At 25.6% G+C, this 21,319-nt stretch overlaps 2 protein-coding genes across 3 annotated transcripts in view; one reads left to right on the top strand and one right to left on the bottom strand.

Moving 5' to 3' along the window:
- The first annotated feature begins 101 nt into the window (after positions 1–101).
- On the top strand, positions 102–18,251 carry LOC107441913 (meiotic recombination protein DMC1/LIM15 homolog). Of its 2 annotated transcripts, XM_016055321.3 has the most exons (13): positions 102–2,927; positions 4,963–5,007; positions 5,498–5,548; positions 5,638–5,733; positions 6,234–6,316; positions 8,107–8,201; positions 8,405–8,477; positions 8,747–8,838; positions 9,259–9,332; positions 9,837–9,951; positions 10,963–11,023; positions 13,410–13,526; positions 14,688–18,251. In XM_016055321.3, the coding sequence occupies exons 1-13, from the start codon at positions 2,877–2,879 to the stop codon at positions 14,755–14,757; spliced, it is 1,023 nt and encodes a 340-aa protein (XP_015910807.1). In that variant the 5' UTR covers positions 102–2,876; the 3' UTR covers positions 14,758–18,251. The 2 variants fall into 2 exon arrangements, with proteins under 2 accessions (XP_015910807.1, XP_071038139.1); XM_071182038.1 differs by lacking the exon at positions 8,747–8,838 and having other exon boundaries at positions 8,405–8,425.
- Positions 18,252–18,281: 30 nt separating this feature from the next.
- LOC107441908 (uncharacterized) overlaps positions 18,282–21,319 on the bottom strand; it is a 208,420-nt gene continuing 205,382 nt past the window's right edge. Inside the window, exon 78 of the mRNA XM_071181726.1 lies at positions 18,282–20,097. Within this exon, the coding sequence (XP_071037827.1) occupies positions 19,984–20,097 (114 nt within the window). The 3' untranslated portion in view covers positions 18,282–19,983. The remainder of the gene's footprint in view (positions 20,098–21,319) is intronic.

Raw genomic sequence — 21,319 nt, forward strand, 5'->3', positions numbered from 1 at the left:
TTAAGAATATATTGAACATTACCAGACAAATAATTTTTTTTTAACATTTAGTTTTAAATTTACAGCAGAGATTTTTTTATTTTAGAGAAGGTTTTATTACCAGTTAGAAATATTTTAATGATAACATTATTGTTTTTATTATAATTTTTGAAAGAAAATAATTAAGTGGCTATTATTAAGATTAACAAGTTTATTAGAAATTCTGAAATACATGAAATTTTATTATAAACAAAGAAATTTGCCAAATGTTTATATTGATTAGTGAATTTTAGAACTTATGAAATTTGGTTTCATTATTTTTGTTCAGATTTCATATATGCCACTGTCTGTAATTTAATGTATCTTTCTTATCTTTGTTTATTAATATTAGGTCTAATCAAAATAAATTTTGTTTAGCTACCAAAGTTTCTATCGTAAGAAGGAATTTACTTAACAGTGCAGGTTTACTTTATAAAAATTACTTCAACTTTTTAAATTTTTTTCTTTTTTTTTATCATTTTAATCTGTCCATGTTTATACAAACACCTATATACACATATGTGAATCCAATTTTAGTTTTGAAATAAGATGATGTATAAAAAGAGAAAAGAAGTAAATATTTGAACATATATCAGTTTTATCACATTTTCTTTTATATTATAAAAAGAATTATAAATAAAAGATGTTTATTTTTTAAAGCTAATTGTATTAATATTTTTATGCTATTTTTTTTTAAAAAATAAAATTTATTTTCCTGTCTGTAAAAAAGGTGAGCCAACATAGCCATGTCATAACTGCTTTAGGTAGTCAGAAACAATAAGTAAGAGTTTAATATTTTTTGAGAATATCTGTAACAGAATAGTATTTTTAGTAATTATAATTATGTAAACTTCTTTTAACGAATGAATTAATTCTCGCTTAGATTTTTTTAAAATTTATGATAATGGATATTCCTATTTAAATTTTGAGTAAAGAAATAATATGCTTAATTAGTATAGAACCATAGCCCAATTTAGTAAACTATTTTATTGTTAGAATATGCTGCAAAAGTTCTAAATATTAAGTCATGTTTATTTTTCTTGTCACATACAAAGGCAAGGGTCTATCTAGGTTTTTTTAAAAGGTACCTATTTTTTGAAAATTAAGAAATCAACACAACATGTACACAATATAATTTTAATTAGTATTTTACCAAGTACTCATCACACTTAGCATATTGAGATAACAGTATACTGGGATAAAATAACAGATTTTTAATATTAACATATTCAGACAAGTTTTGACGTTGTACTCAGTTAGTACTGAGTAGTTGTAAAAATTAAATATTTTTAAGTATAAATTAAGACGAAGATTTTTAGCAATGAAAAAAAGAAATATGTATTCAAACATAAATTTATAGCATGCAATCATTTTCTACTGCTAACTCATAAAAAAGAGACAATTGTACCACAAAGTTTTAAAAGGCAGAGAGGAAAATTTCAAAATTTGCTTTTTAAAAAAAACTATTTTCTGAAACTGCTGTTTTTATCAAAAAATTAAAAATTTTATTTTGTGAAATCTGTACATTTGCATTTTGCTGGCGTAAGAAAATTTATCGATTTTAATTAGTTTTTTTTTTGAATAACCTTCAATTAAAAAAAAAAAGTTGAATTTACTTGTTTTCAGTGTCTTTGTATTGGTGATTTTATAACCAATAGAGAAGTACCAAAAAGTCATACATTTGACCTACATCCTTATATATTGATTATACCTACTTGTTAAAGAGAATCATAATGTTTTTCATCTTTTGCTCATGTATTCCAGTTGGATTTTAGTATTTTAAATTCTTGTGAAGAAAAGCTACATTTTAGTCATATGGTTTCCAAAATAATGAGAATTAGCTCATAAATAGTTTTAAAGCATGTTATAAACTTATTAAAATACTATAACTGTTATGTTTTCGCATTTAAAATTCATATTTATTATAGAATAACTTAATATATAATTTCTACTAATATAAAGTATATAACTAAATTTGATTAATTATTCAAGTTACAAGTTGTTATTGTAATAAGATAATAAATAACAAAACAAACTTTCTTCTTTTATTTATTTATTTAGAAAGCAAAATCTAACTTATTAGCTATTATCAGAAAACAGTTAGTAGACTTTTTTTTTGTACGCAATCAACCAAACACTAGTTTAAAGGCTAGTAAATCAGTAATTTATTTTTAATTTTCAATATTTATTTAAAATATTTACTGTTGCTTCGAAAACAACAAATTTATAAATATTTAATTTATTGAATAGATAAATTTATAAAATTTTTATGCAAAGAAAGGAAATTTGATTAATTTTTTACTTGCATATTAAGAACTATCTAACTATCTTTTGTAACAATCCTTTTGTTCTTAGTAATGAACAATTTATAATTGGTATCTATTACCATATAGCTCTTATCACTTAGCTCCGATTCTGCATCATTAATGTTGATATACTAAGGAGAATGTTGCATTTTTTTTATGTACCTTTGTTTTACATGTTATTATTTTAGCAAGAAATTTGTGCCCTAAATTTAAATTCATTTTAAATTAAATTTCTCTGGGTTTTTAGATAAAAATGTTTAAGTTTTTTAATGGATTTTAATAATTCATTTTTGAAGACAATCACTATATTGTAATCTAAATAAGGATTGCGAGTTTCTGTTTTTTCTTTTGTTGTTAAAAAAGTATAACTTGGATCTTTTATTGTATTTTTTTAACATTAAAATAAAAAGTATTTAAATAGAGTATCTAATAAAGGCTTTTATGGGAACTAATTTAATGTTGGAGAAGCTGAATCAGAGTGTATTTTATGCATAAATATTTTACACAAATTTATTGCTTTTTTCTTCTAGTTAAAAAAAAATATCAGAGAAAATGCAATATGAAGAACAAGCTCTAGATGAAGAAGCATTTGAGGAGGAAGAAGTATGTTAACTTTCTAAGCACTGATTTCCTGGGCGAAATCACTTGCGAATATCCTTATATCGCACACACTGCATTTTCATTGAATAATATGGGGAAAACCTTGGTTAATTTCATCCTAATGACCATAAAAGTTAACAGCTCAATTTTTTGAAAGTTTTTTTTAGAATGGTTTTTTTTCTAGGAAAACTTTTAATTTTTTACTATTATCTCCAATATCTTTATTATTATCTCCAATATCTATATTAATCCAATGTCTTTGTATGTACCTTATAATAATAATAAGGGTGGTTGCTTTAAATCAGTGGTTTCAACTCTGCTGAAATCATAAACCACATTTTCATTCTTCTTTAAGACATGCTGTCATACCCCCTCAGCTGCTTGGCAGATGGCTGAGTGGTCAGGGTATCTGACTGCAAAGTCAATTCCACTTAAGGGTATGGATGTCTTTGCCCTCTGTTATGTGATGCTTGAATTTGGCCCATCCTATGTGACAGTGTGGCCTGGGTAATGTTGTTAGCCTCTGTAACTCAGGTTCGCAGGTAATATTAAATGTGCAACACTTCCAGCATTATTCAAAGGCTTAAATGCCGAATATTTGGCCTCAGACCAAATTTCTACTCTATGCATTTCTAGAAAGAATTTAGAACTTAGACAACTTCCCTTCCCAACCTTCCCTTCCTTTTTTGGGATGGGGGAACTTGATATATTTTTCCATGTATGTATATTTGGGAAGACAAGTATATCTTCTATTTTTTACACTCCTTTTTTTCAAATGACTAAAATTTTGATTTAGAGTCGCATGCATTTTAAAATCAATTTTGTAATAATTTAAATAACTTATGTAATTTTCTTTTACCACACTCTTTACAGTTCACTTAAATGTATTTCCTGAACCACTGGTAGTTCACAAACCCCCATTGAGAAAATGTTGTGTTCAATGAAATTTCACGTTTTAAAACCTATTATAGTAGTATTTTAAAAGATGGAATGTAGATCAGAAATAATTTTACTGAAATGCTCTGTTCTCATAATTATAGCTAATATTTTTATTTGCTACGTTTTCTTGATAATTCTTTTTATACTTAATAATAATTTGTACTTAGTTTTAAATACTTAGGTTTGTAATAAGTATTATTTTTCCACAAAATTATTTATCATGTGTTTTAATTGCGAGAAAATTTAACCTGTATGCTATGATGCCATATATTGAATATAGCACAAGCTAAAAATGAGAGAGAACTTCTTGTTTATAAATAAAAGGAAATGATTTCTTATTAACTGTTATTAATTATAATTATTTTTAAAATTTATTAATAAAAGACAAAGTCTGTTTATGCCAAGTTGGCTTTTTTGGCAATTCTCTTTCGTTTTTGCATTATTTTTATTTAGGGTGCCTAGAAATATTAAAATAGTGGCAAAAATTAGAATAAAAGTTGAGAGAAATTGACTTTTGAAATGAGAAAATCATTACCATACAATTGGATTCATTCAAATGATTGTATATATTTATTTTCAAAATTCCACCTAGTGTTTCTCACATCATAAAGTAACATCGTCAGAAATGTATCGATGAATGTGGATATCAGGGTTCTTATAAATAGTTCTTATATTATGGGTGAAACTATGATAATTTTTCTGATAGTCTTTGTTATAAAAAAATTTATATATTTATAAAAAAATGGATTAATTTTTGATGTAATCCCAAGAAATGATTAATATACTTGAAATTGAAAAAGGGTATCAATTGAAAGTACAACAGTACAACAAAGAGGACAGTTGGGACCAATTATATGCTTTTTTTAATCAATTAAATCTTAACTTAATCTAATAGTTTTCTTATATTTTTTTCTAAATTTTTAAAAATAATATATTTTCCAATTAACTAAGTACATTGTTTATTTTTAATTTATTGAATGCAGAGTAGGTGACCTATAGAAATATGTGATCTTTGAAATTACGCATGTATTTTATTTCTTGACTCTATTGTTAACTTTGATATTATCTGATTTTTTTTAAAAATCTTTTCTCCTTCTAGGAATCATTTTTTCAAGATATTGATCTTCTGCAAGAACATGGAATTGTATGTTTGTCTAATTTTTATTTCTACTAATTTCTGAATGAGTATTTTAATTAAAATTCAAATTTATATTATTCTGTTTCAAAGTTGTAGAATCAATAAACAGGTTAAAATTAGCTCCCCCAAGTGTAGCAATTACTAACAGACTACTTTACATGCTTAAGTTATAGTAAATATGCAATCTAAAAAATTATTCCAATATATTCCAATGAAGTGCAATTAAATTCCAATTTCACACTGAGGCGAATATTCTTAAACTGGATGTGAAAATAACAATACTGCTTATCAATAATGATTATTAGACAAATAATAACTGAAATCTAAATCAGATATTGTACTTTAATCCTTTATAACATTGTTTTCTCTTCCTCCAGTTATAGTTAAAGGGAAAAAATTAAAAAGTAGGGATATTCTATGAAATTAATGAATCAATTAATTAAATAATATAATTGCTCCAAAATTTATTGTGAAATAATAATAGATTTTTTTACAGAATGTTGCTGACATAAAAAAATTGAAGACGTCTGGAATATGCACAATTAAAGTTTGTAGTTTTTTTTTTAAAAAATTTTTTGTATTAAAAAGTTTAGCGTTTTAGAATATTGTATGGCATTTTGTTTATCTTTATTTTAGGGGTTACAAATGACAACAAAGAAAAAGTTAAATGCAATAAAAGGTCTCTCTGAAGCAAAAGTTGACAAAATCAAAGAAGCTGTTGCAAAAATAAATGTAATTGATGGTTTATTGAAATGTTTCTAATAATTTGTATGGTTTTCAAAGTGTTGGCTTGATTATTTTGAATATAACTGATTTTTTTAAAATATTTTAGTAGTGACTAATGTTATTATGATTTGAGTTTTGCCTCCTTTCTTTTTTCTTTCTTTTTTGCTGAATTTTTTTGGAATTAAACCTACAATTTTGATGGCAAAATTAGGAAATTTTCTTACTAGCTAGTGGATTCTTTTTCAAAAATTAAAAGTTCTAAATGCTCAAAAATTGAAAATTCATATTCCACTAAAAATAAGTCATCAACTGGTGGCGACTAACAGGCATTTGTTTTAATTCACACTTTTTTAAATCTATTTACCTTGTAGCTGGTGGCAACTGCTAATTTTGCCCTACACCACAATTTGTAAAAAAAAAAAAAACTATGTTTTTTATTGTTTGATGCTAAATTTTGTCTATGTTTTTCCATCAAAATGACTTCAATATTATCTCATCATTTCTAGAATGCTACCTTTCTTACTGCTTTGGAAGCTTCTCAACGGCGGAAGCTAGTTTTTAGAATTAGTACTGGAAGTGAAGTACTTAAGTAATGAATATTCCTTTTTTTTTTCTTATGTAGAAAGTATTTTGTGAATGAGCAAATGAACAGAATGACAAGAAGTAATTTGGTTTAACAACAAGTATTTTAATTTTCCACAACTTTTTATTTTATTATTTTAAATTTTTTTTTAAAAATTTTTAATAGTGAGCATTGAATCAAGTATGTATCTAAACATATATGTGGAAATAAGTTGCATTTCTATTATGTTGCTCCCACACACAGAGCTAAAGGCACACAAAATGGTACAAAGTTTATTTTCCTGAATTTTTTACAACAGACTAGCTCAAATTCAATAGATTTTCCTTTCAGTTAGTCTTGGAGACAAGGATTTGTACTGAACCTCATAAGACTTTGGTATCAATATGTGTGCAAGGAAAGGGAGAAAACATCAGTAGGCAAATCATGAACGATTTTCTAACACTTTTAAAGCTCTGCATTAAACCCAAAGATGGTCATCTAGAAATTTTTTTTGAATATAGTATATAGGTATCTAAGATATTTCTTGTCAGGCTGTAGTAAAAATGTTAAGTTTACATTCAATTGAAATGACACTGAAAAAATTTTTAAATTTCATATGCTAATGTGTTTTTTTAAATTTATTTTTTATTAGTCTAACATTTAGGAATTATAATAAGTTCAAGAACTGTAGCAAACTGGTATCAGTTTACTTGATAGGTTGACAGGTAGATAGATTGACATGATTAATTTGATATATTGGTTGACAATAATAGTTTTTGTTACAGAAAATAAAATAAATTTTATTCATTTAAATTCAGATTCTGTTGATGAATAATGTTCAAGCATCTCTAATGCTGTCTGATAAATAATTAAATTCTTATTTGATTAAATAACATGGTAAAAGTACTACTGAAATTCTAGAACACATAAATTGCTATGAATAGTACTTTTTTAAAAAAAAATTAAAATTTTTGGTAAGCAAACAATTTATATTATGATTCGTAAAGATTAATTTTGTTTTATCTTTGAAATGTAGATCATTGCTTAATTTTTTTTAAAATTATTTCTTTATGAATTTGATATTATTTTCCATATTTAATTTATTAACACTCATACTAAAAGTATGTTTTAAAACCATTTATTTTAACTTGTTAAATATTTATTTTGCTCGAAATATGCTTAGCTGACTACTTTTTTTTTTAAAAATTTTTTTATGCAATCAATTAAAACTTCTGTTTTTAACTATATTATGTATAGATAATTTTTATATCTTGCTTTAAATATTCTTATATTAAGTTAGATTATTTATAAATATAAGAGAAAAAGTTTCAAATTTAATGTCTTTGAGATGTTTAAAATTAGTTCAAATATTACTTAACCATGATAATTTTTAACTATGAAAGATTGTATAAATATGTTAGATTAAATTTTTTATTTTTTTTTATTTTTTATTTTTTTTTTTATTTTTTTTTTTATGGAGTATTGATTTAGAAGTTTCATTTTTAAATGGTAGTAACTGAATGAATAAACTATGAAATATTGTATAAATATGTTTGATGAAATTTTTTTTTTGAAGTATTTAATTTATAATTTTATTTTTAAAGGATTGAAGCTGAATGAATTTTTTATTTTTATTTTTGTTGCAGGTAGTAATAGAAAATAAAATACTTCATTTTCTGTATTATGGAATATGCAAAGTTAATAACTGAAACAGTTAAAAAAATGTTTGTTTGGAAATTTATTTTTACTTGTATATATTTGCATACAAAATATAATTTCATTATTTTTTTTCCATTTGATTTTTTTAAAAATATCAGCAAGCTCATGGGTGGTGGAGTTGAAAGTATGGCAATCACAGAAGCTTTTGGAGAGTTTAGAACTGGAAAGACACAACTTTCACATACATTATGTGGTAAATTGTATTTTCTAATTGTTGTTTTTCTTCATGTAATTTTAAACATATTTAATAAGTATTATTTTAGATAATTACTTTAAAATTTATATAAATTTTTCTTGCTCAAGTAAATTTTACTGTACAAATCATTCATTTATATCAATTTGTTTTGGAATATTTATGAGAAATAACTGCATAGTAACATGCTTTTTTACTTTCAGTGACTTGTCAGCTTCCTGGAGGTAATAATTATACTGGTGGTAAAGCTATGTTTGTAGACACTGAAAACACTTTGTATCCTTTGATTTGTTGTAAAAATGCTTTTTTTTTTAATTTTCTGTATACTTATTGTTTTCTATACTCTTTTTAATTTTTTTTGACTGTTAAAATTTGTTTCTTCATTTAATGCAAATCTTTTCAATTTTATTTGGGATAAAGTTTGTGAAAAGAAAGAAAAAAACAATTTAAAGTACTAGTTTTTTCTTCTTTTAAAGTTGGGAATAATTTAAAGTGTGTATTTTATATTATGTTTGAATTCAAAACTTTTCTCAATTCTAATCCAGTCGTCCCGATCGTTTGAAGCAAATTGCAGATCGTTTTAATCTTGATCATGAAGCAGTCTTATCTAATGTGCTCTATGTACGAGCATTTACAAGTAAGATAGATATTTTTAAAAAATATATTTGAATTTATTTTCAATTCAGACATTAGTAAATTTAATCTATTTGCGAAATTTAGTTTTAAGCAGTTTTTTCAAAGTTGCTGGTATTATAAACTTTGTTTTTTAAATCATCTATATTAACAATTGTGACAACTTCAGGTTGAGGCTTACCTAACAGAAAATGTAACATATAAATTAGTATTTTTTACCACTTTTTTTCATTTTAATTTATTAAAATTTTTTATATAATTTTCATTAATTAAAATTTTTTTCTAATATGTTTCATTCAATTAATACACATTTTAAAAGTAAAATATTTTAGTAAGTTAATCTTCTTCATTGTACTATTTGCTTTATTCTTTTGAAATTAGTTATGAATATATACTCTATTGAGGATTCTTTCTAATACTTAAGGTGAACATCAAATGGAAATTTTGGATTTAGTAGCTTTAAAGTTTCATGAAGAAGGAGGTGTATATAAGTTATTGGTTTGTATATCTTATATTTTTTGTTCAGTCTGATAAATGATTCATGACATTTTAATTATTTGTGAAAGTTGGGGAAATTTGGGTACTAATGTGTAAATACTTGATTGCTTCTCAATTGAATATCATAAGAAAAAACTTATTTGTTCTAGCAAAAAAAAATTCAGTCTGAGTTGGCACAAGAATTGACCAAAAGCCCCCCCCCCCAAAAAAAAAAAATACATAAGTAAAAAAAATTTACAAGAAAAAGCTGAAAGGAAAGGTTTTTATCTAGTAATACAGTTAATAATAAATGTTAACACAGTTGCTAATTGTATTTGTAAAACTTCAATTCTAATTTTTTTGTGATGAAGTAATATTTATGTTTATTAATTACAATATACTAATTACAATATTTTTTATTTATTTGTTATATGATTATCATTTTTTGTTGTTGCTTTAACATGGCTGTTAAACTTAACTAAAAAATTGTTGTTATTCAAAAACAAGTTTTATTTCTTTTTTTAGGTTATTGATTCAATAATGGCATTATTTAGAGTTGACTTTAGTGGTCGTGGTGAATTGGCTGATCGACAACAAAAACTTGCTCAAATGATGTCTAGATTGCAGAAACTATCTGAAGGTATTTCATTATAACTATCTGAAGGCTTAAAAGTATTTTAAAATTTAAAGTATTTTATAGTGCAAGCATATTTTTTGTAGGTTAAAAGTATTTCATGTGTCTTACTAAATTTATTGCATTTTATATTTATTGATTTCTGTATCTGAGAAAACTAATTAATTTTTGTTAAATTCCTTATAAGATTTAAAGATATGCAATTAATATAATACATATTACCGAATTTGAAATCGTGTGTAATAAGCCAATATATTTTTTAAATGTTATAGTTTTTAAAGTTAAATTTTAAACCTTGATTCATTTTTTTATTCATTTTAATCATGGCAACATTTCGTCTTAAATTAATTAAATTCTTAATAGAATTTTTTACATTACTGTATTAATCACAATTAATGATGATAATTAATGATCGATGATTAGATGGATTTTCATATAATTTTTATTCATATAATTTATTTATATAATTTTTAAGCCATGATAGTGATCTTATTTGATTAATATTTTACTAATTATGTTATTAGTTTTATGAAATTTTTGTGATTAAATTTTGAGTTAATAACTGTAGAAGTTTTATCAAATAGAAATAGGTTATATCATTGAAAAATTTTGTTGTATTATTTCTATAAATAGATTGGTAATATATTTGTGGCTGTTAATATCGATGAAGAAATGTTTACATTAATTGAATAGTAATAAATATTTTTGTTTTTAATTTGATTGTGAAAATAGTTGTGTTTTCATTAACTTTTCTATTAATTAAAACTGTTTTTAATTATCATTTTACCTGTTGCCCTGTAGGAATTAATGTCATAAAATTTTTAAGATTTTTCAGTGATTATTTTTAGAATGTCATTTGTTTTAAAAATAAAATTCCATTTTAAATGTTATTAATGATAGTCTTCAAGTTAAATGGGGAAAATGTAATTACATCAATATTTTATAATTTTTTTTTCTTTATCTTTCTTTTTTTTTCTTTCATCTTTTTTGTTGATTTACTGATCTTTTATTTTACAGAATACAATGTTGCTGTATTCATAACCAATCAAATGACATCTGATCCAGGAGCTTCAATGAGGTGATTTAAATTTTATTTAAAAAATTTTTTTTCATTCTTTGGCTTTAAAAAAACAATTCTTTGTTGCATAATTTGAAAGAATAACAATCATACATAGTTATTGCTAAACTTTAGTAGTGAAATTTTCATAATTGAGCACAGTCTCTACAGAATTACAAAGCCAATCTTTTTTTTAAGAATATGTGTTATAGTTATAGCTGTAGTTAAAACTAAACATATGGAATTTAGTATTTTAATTTTGATGTTTTTGGTTCAAAATTTTAAAAACAAAGGTAAAAATTCATCCAAAAAATTGCAAAGAAGAAAAAAAATTATAATAAATAGTAATTAAAAAAATAAATGAACAGTTTTGAAATATGCAAAATTAATATATAATTTGAACTGTGATATTTTTCTTGTACATTAAAGCATGAGAAGTAAAAAATTTATTGTTATTTTCTTAAGAACTGCAGCAACCTTACCCAGCTGCATGAATAAAATAAAATTGAAATTCTATATTATTGAAAAATGGTTTCAACCATTATGACTGTGAGAATAATTAGTTGCATTAAAAAAGATTCTATGCATCGCATGCTTATTAACCTCACAATTTTTGTCTTTTGTAAAATATTTTTCCTAATGGTAGTAAATAAACAATTGGAAGCATGTATTTTTTTAAAAAAATTTGGATCAAATGATCCATAAATTTGTTGGATCAAATTTATGGATCATATCAATGTTAAAAATATTTACATGTCATAGTGGTCAAAATGTTTTTTAATCAAGTTTATTAAGTCAAGTTTTTGAATTAAGTTTATTAAGCCAAGAACCAAGTTTCAAAGCATCACTCTTTCTACAATTTTAAATATAAAAATAGCATTTTCTGCAAACTATGAAAGCAGTTTCAGTTTTTAATTGTGCTTATTTTCAATATTTAATTGTGCTCATTTTGTGCTTATTTTCAATTGAAATCATCATTGCTTCTATATTTAAAATAATCATACAAATTAACAGATGGAAAAAGATTAAAAACCCAATATGCGAACNAGTAATATATTAGATCATAAGATTCTGCAAAATAATTTATTACCGAAAAATATTATATTTTTATTTGTATCTTCATAATTTTGTGCAAAATACAGTTGTTGTTTCTAAAGCTAAATTATTTTTGTCAAAATTTTTTTTTCTCCCAAGGTTTTCGTAGGCCCCTGAATTTCGTAGGCCCTAGGCACGTGCCTAGTGTGCCTATAGCTTAATCCGGTCCTGGTAGTAAATAAACAATTGGAAGCATGTATTTTTTTAAAAAATTTTGGATCAAATGATCCATAAATTTGTTGGATCAAATTTATGGATCATATCAATGTTAAAAATATTTACATGTAATAGTGGTCAAAATGTTTTTTAATCAAGTTTATTAAGTCAAGTTTTTGAATCAAGTTTATTAAGCCAAGAACCAAGTTTCAAAGCATCACTCTTTCTACAATTTTAAACATAAAAATAGCATTTTCTGCAAACTATGAAAGCAATTTCAGTTTTTAATTGTGCTTATTTTCAATTTTTAATTGTGCTCATTTTGTGCTTATTTTCAATTGAAATCATCATTGTTTCTATATTTAAAATAATCATACAAATTAACAGACGGAAAAAGATTAAAAACCCAATATGCATTATTTCTATTTTTCTTTATATGCATATAGGTTTTTAAATTAATTTTGCACCTAAACTCTTTGATGAAATTATAAAAAAAGAGTTTCTTTCTTATTATAACTATAAATCTTATTATAACTGCATTTATTTAACCATAGAATTATATAGGAAGATGTTTCATAATCGTTGCTATCATTACATGTTTTTAAAATTCTTATTTAGAATGAAATTGAGTAATATGTACATTAGGAGTCGCAAAGCAATATTTATGAGAGTAAAAAGAAAATTTCCTTGGAAATAAGTTGAATCACTTGTGTGGGAAGAAGTAAGAAAAAAAATTAAAACCTGTTTGGTTGCTCAAGGAAACAAATATGAATTAAAAAGCAAATTAGTAGTTTTTTTATATTTTATGACTGTTTTATTTTATGTTTTTATCTAATAATAATTGTTTCATTTTATGACCCTCAGTGTATATACTTGTTAAACTTCATTTGCGGACAAAGGTAGGCTTGAAATATATACTAAAGGTGGTGATTGCAGAATACCCTACATAAGCAGTTTTAAAGGGATATGACCTTTCAAGTGTTAAATCACTTGCTTAAATTTTGTATGTGCATTTTTTTAAAAAATTGCTTGTTTTTTACAGAGAAACAACCAACTACAATCCTTAAATAAGGACCAACGGTTTAAGAAAATATTTGAAGTAATAGCTTATTAATTTTGTAATGATTCTATGTTTTTTTTTCTTTCTATTTTTAAGTTTTCAAGCTGATCCCAAAAAACCCATTGGTGGCCACATTCTGGCCCATGCGTCTACAACTCGCATTTCGCTTCGAAAAGGAAAAGGAGAAATGCGGATTGCAAAAATTTATGATAGGTAATTTTTATACTTTAATTTCATTTAAGCTTAAATATCTTTGCAAGAAATTAAAATTTATCCAACTTATTTACTACATTGACAATTTTTTGTTGAAATTTTACTTAATAAAGATCTTTTTTTCTACATCTGAAGTTATAATTTTTTTTTTGTAGTTATATTGTCTGATCTTTTGTTTACTTCTAAATTATTTAATTCTTTTGTTTTTTTCATACATTTTGTTAAAATGTAATCTAATTTTTTATTTTTTTTTACATAAATGTATTTGTTTTCAATTTTGTTAGCGCATACAAACTATTTAACTTCACATATATGAGACAAAATTAAATATGATTTCATATAAACTTATTGCGAAATAATTTATTATTTACTGTCCTCATTTGATTTATTGTTCATTTTTTAATACTGCTTTACTTTAAACTTACCTTATAACTATCCTTTTTATAAATCTAGCCTTTTTTTCTGTATTTATTATTATTAAAAATGTATTTTTCTGTAATCAATGATTTTAGCAGCGCTAAGGATTAATAGCAAAATTCTGTTTCTAAATTTTACTATTATCTTTAGAGATATGTTGCATGATGATATGTCTGTTTTGTTCTATATAAATTTTGTTTGTAAAGTGAGATACATCAATGTTTTAATGATTGAAGCACTTGTTTTTTGAGAAGTACTTGCTGTTAGGAAAATATATATCCCTCTTAGGGGGACCAATTTAGTTAGATTTATAGCTCACAATAATTGTACTGTATTCACTTAATAATTATTTATTTTGTACCAGCATTCCAGACGCTCTCGTGAATCTGTTACACATACACATACGCTGCTGCTTCACCTCTCAGTCCTGCAGTTAAATTCAATTCACGTTTACAGCGCCATCTATATTTTGGATGGAAATTAACATAGGACAGAAATATACACTCATAAATAATCTATTGAGAAATATATAAAAATATTTATTCATTCAAAGCGTTAATTTAATTTAAATTAAAGAATCTCAAATTGCTCACTTAATGCACTATTTTACATAAGATTGTCCTTACAACATACTGTTTGTATATTTTTCTTTGCTTTGCACATTGGCATTTTTAAGTGTGTGTTACTTTATTTAATAGATAAATAATCATTTTTATTTCATATTTTTCTGTAACATGTTTGCAGCCCAGATCTACCAGAAGATGAAGCAACCTTTTCTATTACTGTTGGAGGCATAGCAGATTGTAAAGACTAACTATACAAGTTGATTTGAATTGTAAATTTGCAAAGAATGAACCAGAACAACTTATGCAATTATTTGTGATAAAATATCGGATAGTAAAAACTTCTTGGTTTTCTTCGGTTTTTTTTGTTTTTTAATTTGCTATATTTTGTATTATGAAATTATTTACAATTTTGTATCATGCTGTAATATAAAAACGTGCTTTTGGTTGCCATATGTACTATTATTTATTATAAAAGATATTAATTTATGTATTAAAAGATAATAAACTGTTCAAAGCATTATTTAGCAATGAGTTGTTAAACTTAGCCGTTTTTATTTTGAGAAAATATTAAAAAGAATTAGTTATATTATTTTATTAGTTTGAATGTTAAGACTTCTGAAGGTGCCATACACTTGAACTTAAACTATTTGCATCTTTGGAAGATCATGATTCCTACACCAGGTTGTTAAAAATATTGATTAGTTTCAAATAGTTCTCAATTTTGGTTGAAATTAATGGTTAAAATAGTTATTTTATTAATTAAACTGTAAATATTTAAAATAGTTATTTTATTGATTGATTCATTGTTAGATATATTAGTGCTTTCCCATCTCTGTTCCTAAGAAATCTGATTGGTTGAATAGGATGAAGAGCAACAAATAATCATCTTTGATTGGTTTATGTAACACTAGAAAGGAGAAGTATAGTAAGTGAATTCATATTCTTTCAAGAAGCTGTGTCAGTTAAAAGAAAATATTTTATCAGTACATTTCTTGATTTTTTTGTTCATCTTGTGATGTAGATCTTATTTTAATGTTTTATGTAACTGTAATTTGGAAAGAAAATAAAGCTTAATGGATTCAAAAAATTTGTGATAAAAATTTGACTGCAATTAAGATAAAAATGAAATCATCTGGACTATCATTTCAAGGGGAATACTACAGTAGAGAGTAATTTAACTCCCCTCATTATTGTCGATGATATAAAATTTCATTTACTTCAAAAATATGAAATATGGTAGTAAAAGACAACATGTCAAGAGCTCAAAAATAGGCTCCCATTCTCAAGACTCACCTGAAGGGACCCATTTTTGGGCTCTCGAAGCGTCGATGTCAAATGATGTTGAAACGAAACGTGTTTATATCATCAAGTGTATATTTCTGCTTCAGTTTCTGGAAATTATTCCTTGAATTCATTCTATTTTATTGTTTTATACTTAGATAATGTTTTATTTCACAGTTTGGCAAAGCTGATTTTGACCTTGATCCGTTGGCTCTCCTTTCGCATTTGCTAAGTTATTTTTGTTAGTGTAGAGAATGTTTTTAATGACTGAGTTAGTTCAGAATCCCAATAAACATGAAAAGTAATTTTTCTCATGTTTACTTTTTGCCTGCTGAATTCACACATTATTTTTGCATCCGACTCATTCAACATATCGTTAAGCTTGTTTTAGCTGGTAGATTTTGAATCGTAAGGTATACATAATTTAAACACTATGTACTTTAACTTCCTGTTAGGCACTACAGCCGATTGCTGGCCAAGGTCGTCTCAGTCAGTATACCCCATCCAGATCTATTCAATGCTAAATTTCTCTATCTATTGAACTCCCAAGTTCCTTAACTTTGAAATTCGAATATTTGTACGGAATCGGTTGAACAGTTTTTGAGAAATAGAAAAGAATTTCTTTTTAAAATTGGATTAATAGATCTGATTATTATTTATTACACTCTACAGGCCGAGTTACTAGGTTGTCTAATAACAAGTTTGCCTTTTTAAATAATTTTTTTTCTATGAAAATAAGTACATTAAGATTGTATCGAATACGTCAATAATTAGGTTATTTCTAATTATAACTAATAGTTTTAGAACCAGTCCATACCTCATAATAGGTGCATAATTTTTCTTTTTCTCTAAAGATTTCAGTTATGTAATGATTAGTTTAACAATTTCTAATACAGATTGTCCCAAAATTTATGCAGTTTTTAATTCATTGATTTATAAAGGTTTAAGTATAGTGTTATTTATGGAATGTCACATTGGATAATTGGCCATTACGGATGGTCCGTGGTCATATCGCTGACAGGATAATTTTTTAAAATTTTATTTTATAACAGCCAACCTAATTTTGGGTTTACGACTACTAATGTTAAACTCCGTAGCCTTGTAATTTTGAACCAATCCAGAACACAAGGAAACACCTGGATCGGTACCCCCAGAGGTTTGATTTGCTATGGAGGACTTTGTGACTCGACAGATTTAACATGCGTCAGTCACCATTTACTACACGGGGAGTCTTTGATTGGTGGGGATCGAACCCACGACCTCTTGGACATGAGCCCAGTGCTCTAACAAACAGGTCATTGATCGTAACTAAACTGTTACGGTTTTGCTGATTCATAAACAAACTTGGAAAAATTTTCAATACCCATTTTGCATAAATGTAGCTGAATTTCGTTGATAAAGTACCCAATTCCTCTTTTAAAACATTGGGTGATTGTGGGTTTGAAAACACCAACCTTAAAATCTAAATAAAAAAAAGAAGCCATACCGTGATTTTGTATGATTTGGGCGGCTGATTCTGATATCGGTGTTCGAAATGGGCTACAGGTGGCGTAGAGCAGAACTCTCTACCTATGGCAACACTTCGCATGCTTTCACCTTAGCGTGTGGAGAGTCTTAGGAGAAGGAAGTACGTTAGTTTGTGTCTTTAGTTTCAAATAGATTAAAAACTTTTAAGTTGGGAAACTATATGGAACTGAAAACTATGTTGAACATACTTCAAAATGAAAACGCCGTGGAAATTTAAAAAAATATTTTTGACAAGTAAATACGAACAATATTAAGAAATAGAATATCGTAGTACATTCCTATTCAACTGAGAAGATGTGGAGAGGAATGGGTCAAGTCATAGAACCGGTCTCAGAACCCAGAGGGCGTATTCTGTTGTGAATCACCAAAACCAGGAAGTAAATCATTGCTCAACACTGAAAATGTGTTCTTTCACATAGCGTTCCATTTGCAATAAACCTGAACTGTGTTCTGTTCCTTCGATCTCTTTCTTGACTACACTTTACTGAACATAATTTAAATCTTGTGCAAATTTTGGAACACCTTTAGTTTGAACCATATTCAAGTGAAGAAAATGTCAAGATCAAAACAATTTTTTTCTCATACAAACTAAAGAATTTTTCATCTGTGCAATATTTAATCTTAGATTGGACTATTATAAAGGATCAGAAAAACTATTTCGTTTACTTAAAGAATTTGGGTAATATCACAACCTCTCTTGTCACTTCGTGTTACAAAATCTAATGTTTATATGAAATAAAACTTTAATACATCAAAAGCTCTTTAAAATTAAAGAAACAATTTTTTTTAAAACTAGTATGTTTTAGAATTTAGGAATTTATTTTTGTAAGTCCAAACTATTGTAAGTTTGTAACTTTTGTAAGTTTATCCAAAATATATTTCAAAACAGAATTTAAATAAAAGTTACGATTGAGTAATATAACATATGGCATAGTAGGCGTTTATTAGAAGAAAAAAAAAGATGACATCTTCAAAAATAATTTTATTTATTTACATAGGAAATATACAAAACCACATTTTGTTATAGCAATAACATATTCTTGGAATCGCTTACACAATCTTGAAAATACTCATTCAAATAAGGATATCAATAACTATTTTTTAATACAGTTGGAATTTAATTCAAACAAAATTCTCTTTAATATTTAGTTCCAGAATTAGTAATAAATTAGGTAGTTGACCTTTTCTTCTGGTATTTTAAACAATTCTCTCTGAATTGCCCAACTTTTTCATGGAAGAACAATATTTTGTTTAAATATACAATTCATTTGGATTACCATGAAATATTTAATAAAAACAAACAGTGAATATTTGTTAATGCATTTATGGGAATATTTGTTTATTGTTCTTTTGTTATCCTTGAGTCATAGAATTTTTTTGTTTATGTTCCTAGGAAGATTTGGAAATACTTAGTAGCTTTTGGGTCTAAAATATGAATAGTTCTTCTTTCAATTATATTACTCGTTTTTTTTAATATCTTAATTTATTATAATGTTTTTTTTTAATAGTAGTTGAATAATCTTATTTTCTAAGAAGAGCTTATTATTATTTTCTTTTTACTTCATCAACATAACTTAAGAATGTTTTGTGTTGAATAAACTCATTAAAATATATTATAATGAGTTTGTGCTTAGCATATTTCTTTGCTCAACGATTGAGTCAATGAAAGAAATATTTTGCAATATTAAAATGAGCTGTGGATATATCAAAGGAATTATCTGTTTTGTTTCTGTCATTACAGATTTGTGATCACGCAATGATATATACACACAATTGTGTAATTTACTTATGTATTTCACACAGCAATTAATACTTTCAATATTTTCATTTTTTTAAAATTGTATAATAACCTATTGAAAGGGTTGATGTAATAACAAGGATTCTTAATTTGTTGGTGAAAGTTAAATGAAATTAAAAAATGCAGTAGTTCTACCATTTGTTTGTTATAAAACCTTCCTCGCCAGTTATCTAGAGCACTGTCCTCGAAAGTGGTTCTTTGGGTAGACAAACAGTACAAAATTTCCCCTCTCACCTTTTTACCACACGGACACAGGAAAAGGTTGATTATAAATTCGTGCTTAGTATTCTGTATTAATTTCTGCAGCTATATAGTTCACAAACAAAAATGTTTTAAAATAAACAAAAATAATAAAATATTTGGACCTAACCGATTTTTGTACTGGGCCTTTCAATTTTAATTTTCTTCTTAAATTATAAGGTTGCATTTTTGAATAATTTAATTTTCAATTATTATGTTGTCGAACATTATTATGCAAGAAAATTAATTACATACAATACATAATTAATTACATAACAATAATTTTAAATTATTGTTTTTTTGTACAAAATATAAAACTTAGCTTAAAAGCAATTAAATTTCTATTTCATAGTTTGACGGGAAAAAAAAGCATTGTCTTAAAAATTGGCAACAAATAAAAATATTTTTCAATACAACTACGACAGAAAACGAAAACTTTAACCCTGAATTTTGTACTCAATTTTTAAAAAAAATTTACTTCTGAGAAATAAATTTTTGTTCACATGTTTGAAGAGGGAAAACAAACAAAACCTATTTAAACATAACAAATTTATAATTGTAAGAATATGCTTATAACTTACATTATTTAACTTAAAATTGCTATTAACACAAATTGGTTTCGCTTTGTTCACAATTTTGTGCAACATATTTCTAGATTTTCCTCCGCCATAACAAATGACTCTTTTTCTCCTTCTGCAGTGTGTAAGGAATCAGACTGTTGCCTTACGAAATTTACAAACACCTGTAATTATGAAAAAAAAAATATTTAGTTACAATCTAGCTGGAATTCCCCCAAAACGTTCATGATATATAACGATTAAAAAAAAAATCGTTTCTCATAAAAAGTAAAAAAAAAAAAGAAAAAAAATACCCATTGGCAAAATGGGTTTTGTTTTGGATTTGATGGCGTGCGCATTTATTTGGACGTAACCACGCTTTTCAACTGTGTTCAAGAGTAATTGTAAACAGTGCGCATGCGTCGTCATTGCATGCGTTGCTATGGCGACCGCCGCTGTTTGATAATTTTTTTAGAACACTTTTTTTTTAAAAATATTTTTTATTGCCTTAAAGTATAATTTTCATCTACGTGTAAAAGTTCTACTTTAGGTACTATTAAGGTTAAGCTAATGTAAGTTTCTGAACAGTGTTTATTTTAGTCATCAAATATATAGATCAAAATAATTCTTACTTCTTCAAGAAAAGTAATTGTAACAACTGAACAACAAGTAATAAATCAAACGAAACCGTCCATTTTTCCATGAAAAATTTGCTTTAAAATTTCATTTTTGAAAGGTTGAATGGGGTTTTTAAGGGAATAAATTTTTGCCCTCGCCACCATTAGATTTTTTTAAAAATATTCAATATATCAGAATTTTTTTAAAAATTTATCAAGGCATCAATGGTTTAAGAAAAATTTCATCTTATGGGATGCCTAACTTGTGTTACTTTTAACTTACTAATTAATAACTGTTGGTTTGAAATGGGCAACTTTGAGAAATCTTTTATTTCATTATTTTTATTTAATTATTTATTTTTTGATTCATTGATATTTATAAACAATCTGCAGCTACTGTTGATGGCATGGCTACGACGTATTGTTGTTAAATAAACAATCAATTTTACCATGCTTTAGAGGAATTTTAGTTCAAGTGAAAATTCACTGAGCATTTATAAGGTGTGCATAGGAAAAAATGTTAGGTATCACTAATCAAATGCATCTGATACTGTACTTTTTATAAATATATATATATATATATGCTAGCTCAAACAAATTTGATGAGTTTACAACCCTAACTTAATATTCTCGCTAATAATAGCAGTACTGGAAAATAAGTTTAAATTTGGGATACAAAAATATTTAAAGGAAAACAATACCTTTACGACTGTTGTTAATTTTATGCTGATGACAACCAAAACAATACGGAAATGAATGAGGGAAAACTGGATCCTACCACGTGATTTTC

The sequence above is a fragment of the Parasteatoda tepidariorum genome, chromosome 6 (assembly GCF_043381705.1).
Source record: "Parasteatoda tepidariorum isolate YZ-2023 chromosome 6, CAS_Ptep_4.0, whole genome shotgun sequence".
Classification (NCBI taxonomy): Eukaryota; Metazoa; Arthropoda; class Arachnida; order Araneae; family Theridiidae; genus Parasteatoda; species Parasteatoda tepidariorum.